Source organism: Lagopus leucura, unplaced genomic scaffold, assembly GCF_019238085.1.
Source record: "Lagopus leucura isolate 7727_CA_CO unplaced genomic scaffold, USGS_WTPT01 35213-0_obj-0_obj, whole genome shotgun sequence".
Lineage (NCBI taxonomy): Eukaryota > Metazoa > Chordata > Aves > Galliformes > Phasianidae > Lagopus > Lagopus leucura.
In genome coordinates this window covers 306-5028 of record NW_024962558.1, presented here as the reverse complement: position 1 = coordinate 5028, position 4723 = coordinate 306, and the positions used below count along the sequence as shown (strand labels likewise).

At 39.2% G+C, this 4723-nt stretch overlaps 1 protein-coding gene across 1 annotated transcript; it reads right to left on the bottom strand.

Moving 5' to 3' along the window:
- Positions 1 to 436: 436 nt before the first annotated feature.
- Positions 437 to 4284, bottom strand: LOC122190680 (ATPase family AAA domain-containing protein 2-like; the record flags this gene model as incomplete). Its single annotated transcript, XM_042890765.1, has 6 exons — positions 437 to 723; positions 1862 to 2011; positions 2108 to 2230; positions 2506 to 2665; positions 3806 to 4002; positions 4149 to 4284. Coding segments are annotated over 6 exons (1053 nt in total), but the record flags the coding sequence as incomplete, so codon positions are not given.
- Positions 4285 to 4723: the final 439 nt, after the last annotated feature.

The following is a 4723-nucleotide window of genomic DNA, read 5'->3' as shown; positions in this document are numbered from 1 at the left end:
TCCACACAGCTTCAAGTGCATTTTTTTAATCTGACACTGCTCATTACTGGAAAGTTCCTCGTACAACAAAAGAATGTCAACAAATGCTGTTTTTCAGTTAGGTAACATTAGAAAGACAGATCTTAGGAAAAAAAGAGCAGCTACAGAAAAACTTGAGCTTGGCTTACATCATTACATGGGCAACATTGCTATTGAAGAAACTGCTGATTCTCTGGAGATGTAACACAAATAATAGAATGAATTCAAAGGCTAATAATAAATAATACAATCCTCCTTAGATGGAATGCGGAACTAAATGTTCTGTTGGACATTTCACTTACCATTTGCCTCTTGCTTTTCAGAGGAGTCTGGTTTTTGGCAAACACCACTTTCCCTTCTCAGGTCTGAGTGTCCAGGCAGCCCGACACTCTCCTTTTCACCAGCAGATGTATCCATATCAAAAAGCCCCCCCCCCTCTCTCCTTTTCTGATCCAGCTTTATTTTCATTGCTGTTTCTCTGCCGTTCCTGAAGAATGGTTTCACTTTCTTCCCAAGTAGAAGCCTGTGAGCGTTCAAATTCAGTCTGATCCATGTTAGAAATATAGCTTGCCAGAAAATCTTCTCCGTCCCTCTCATTTGGGTCATCTTTGGGAATTGTATTCTCTTCACTGAATTGAAAAGACCTTCTTCTCTTTGCAATGGGAAAAGAGGAATCGGTTTTTTTGTGTTTTCTTTTTGACACCTCTACAAAGAAACAGTAGAAAAAGCAAACCAAAAGATTACGAAAATAACTCTTTCAAAATCCATCATCTTCATTTTGCTTGACTTACAAGGAAACCAATCAAAGGAATTGAAGCACACACTCCCTACGTTCAGAAAAAAGTTCAATCTTTAATAGTGAACCAACCCCATTAAAAGTCAACTGCTTCATTTCATTCGCAAAATCATCATCTTCAAGATGTTACAGGCAGACAACTCTTCCCTTCAATAGGAATTATTTCTAAAAAGCAAGGTAAGACACTTCATCTTACGACATGAACAACACAGACAAACAGCCACACAGCCTTTAAAGTTGCTATCACACTCCAGTCTTTGAAAGCTAAATACATATTAAGAAGAGTTTAATTAAAGAGACAACTTTAAGGCAACATTCAAAGGAGAAAAAAACCAGCCTGTAAAGACTGACACGCCATATGCTTTCTGGTTCTGTTAACCTTGTTACAAACAAACTTTGTGGTTTTGCCCAACAGAAAAGCCCACCGTGCTTCGTATTTACGTAAGATTGCACAAAATGTGAGTGAACTCGGTGGCAAGATTCCCACTCACTCCTGAGACCAGGAATCTTTACAACATGTCATGTGTTCCGATGGAAAGAAGCCAAAGTCTCTTCATGCCCTACTCAAAGGAGCAGGAAGAAATAATGACTGTTCCCTTTCCATCTCTATTTTTATAGCTCCTCACTTTTTCTTCACTTTCACCCTTCAGTTGGAAATAACAGTAAAGGGGTAGCAAGTATTTTAGCATTCTGGGGACAGAAGGGAGGAGAGAAGGAAGATGCTCTTTTGCATCATTGAAAACTAACTGAGTATTCAGAAACCATGATACCAAGAATTAGCAATTTGGGAGCCTCTCAACGTCAGTTAAGTCATCAAGACCAGTGTTTGGTACCGGTAGGCCAACTTTTTATTTGAACTTTAATTCATAACCGTACTGATGGATGACCTCTGGATTTATCTCACTTTTTGAAGTAAATTCAAAAACATAAAACCACGGGCGTGACAGGTTTCTCTGATGCCTGACTCTTTATGTCACAATAACACAGGAGATAGTATCAGTGACATTGGTAAGTTCACCCAGAAAGTCTGAATAAATTGCAACTTGCCCTTGGAGACAGGTGTACTGGCATCTACAGGTGTCACTGTCATCTTTGTTTTGTCACTGCACTCGGCATCTGTTTTCTTACATCCAGGAGCAGAGTTTTCCTTTGCCATCACTGTGTAGAAATCTGGAGCATATTCTGAAGAGCTGCAACCTTGCGATAAAGCACAGAAAGCAAAGAAGTCTGTCTTGCATTTTCAGTTACAAATACAGAGACGAGTCTTAAAATCCTGACCCTTCAAACACATACCTCTTTTCTTACGAGATTCTTTAATTTCTTCACAACGCTGTTCTAAATCTTCATCTATCTCTTCCTTCACAATGGAATATGCAGTGTCTTTCAAACTACAAGCTCTGTGCCTAATGAGACGATCTGAAATTTTACAGGCAGAACTTAGGCAGTGAAACTCTTGATCACAGAGAAAAAAGCTGCTCTGCATTGGTAGTTTCTGAAAAAGGATATCTCAGGGAATACTTTTATTTACATTAACACTTACATTCCACATCCAAGCAGTTAAGTGCCACAAAATCTACAATCTGACAAGCAATGCTGTCCATGGATGTTAAAAAGGATCTGATGCAGTCTATCGCCTACGCACACCATTGATCCATCTATGCATTGTACAAGGATCAAAAGTGCTAACTCACCTGCAGGGTCTTTATCCGGGTTATATTCTAAGGCATTACTACAGATGAGATCAATATCTTCCAGGAAATCTCCTGCAGTTAGGTACTGGTGCAAATCAATCTTAGATAAAACCGTTGAAAGATCCATTGGATGCTTAATAACTGTGTCATAGTCAGGCACCTACAGATGGAACAGAAACGTTCAGAGGGTTTATTGGACTCGCACATCATCTACCAAAATTCTTCATTTTTAAAACTTCAACTAAATGACTTCTTAAAAGCCCTGAACATTTGTGACATCAGGAGATACTGAAATTAACTAGCAAACTGTTGGGAAATGGAAGGGCTCTTTATAACTTGTTGGAAATGGAATAAAGAAAAAGAAACAGGGAGGTCAGAAGCACACAGAGAGTACAAAACAGATTCGTTTCACTTTGTCTCAGAAAAATCACAACAAAGAAATCTGGGGAAGTCACCCAGCATTCTCTTTGTTGTTGGCAGTGAGAAAAAGGCTGCATGAATTGCACCTGAATGAATGTCAATGCTGGCATCTACTTCAGAATGAGATGACTGGACTCAGAGGTGCAGACTGTTTTACTCAGACTGTAAGAGGAGCCTAATGACTAGTTGAGATGAGGACATATATATTTGTTTAGATTATTCACACCTCAGGAACGGAGGGGAAAAGTCAGCAGATCCCTAAGGGAACAGGACTTTGCTGGTACGCAGCTCTATGAAAACTACAGGTGACTTGTAATGATACACCCCTGATTTAGACTTATGCAGTCACTAAAGGAGATAAGGGGACCTAAGAAGTACATGGGAGAAAGAAGAAACCACACAACACTTACAGATGATCTCATACTGAGTATTCCCAGATGAAACAGAGAACAGAATCTCAAAACTATTTTACAAACTGCTGCTTCTACTCCTGTTCCCACAGAAACAATGGGCAGTCCACAAAAGTGCTCTAGGCCTTATTAAAATACACCCATAAACGACATTTGTCATTATAAAGAAAGATGCCTCATATTTTCCAGTGCTATGGTGTGTCTTATCAAAAATCTTTTGAAAAGCAAACTGTGTTGGCTTTTGATCTGATGTTTTAGAACAGAAACAAAGCTTTGACTGAATATTCAAACAACAGACAGGTGAGAGCCTAAGGAAATCAGCAAAAGTAAAAGCTCTTCTTGCTTCTTGCAATATCACTAAGAGTACAGTCCTTAAAACAAGGAGAAACCTTCCTATACAGAGCTCACAAACACTGAGAAATTACACGCACACATAGATGAAATGGCATTATAGATCAACATCACTTTACCTCCTCTGGGTCAACAGGCTTTGTGAAGGCCTTGAAACGTCTGTCGACAGCAAGTCTGTGAGTAACATCCCTCAAGAAAATTCGAAGTTCACGCAAGGTATTTTTCTCCTGCTCCTCCAGACACTTCATTTCTTCCTCTGTCAGAGGTCGAGGTTCAGGTGGTGGTGCTACAGGCAATACTTCCAATGTCTGCCCAGCTTCAATTAATCAGAAAATTTTAGCCAATGTCAGGTACTCAAATACAAGCACGTGCAATAAGTACTGATAGAAACTGCCACCCAAGCAAATACTGAACAGCTAGTAACTTGCAGTTAGGAAAGTTTCAGATGTAGAATATCCTCACCTGCTTTCCTTCTCGAAGCGGGAGGTTTAGCAGCTTGATTCAAGATCAAGTCCTCAAAAAAATGTTTTCTTTCATCCTCACTGGGAGATTGGATATTGAAAACTTCTCCAAAATCACTGTTAAACAGTGTTTGTACCTAAAGCACAAAGAGAAAACTGTAGGATAAACTGGTAACGTTGTGACATTCACAACATCTAAGACCACTCACTTTGTACTGACTTCCCTTGCTGCCCTTTAATTTTAACCTGCATAGTAGCTAGAGAAGGAAGACAAAGGATTCAGTTCAGTAGACCAGAGAGAGCTTTCTAATAAGTTTTTATTTCTGTATTTAAATAAGGTCTCAATTTGCACGCTTCTAAGGTGCAGTCTATTTTTCTACCTTTACTATCAAGAGGTAGGGAAAGAATTTCAATATTATCTTAGAAGGAATTTATTTACCAGTATAAAAACTTCTGTGGAAACTTAAGCACTCCCAAAGCATTTCCTAACAAACACATCTAGGCAATACCGTCTTCCCCTTGAAGCACTGAGACAAAGCAATCAGAGTGAAAACAGCACATTTCCATTCTGAACAC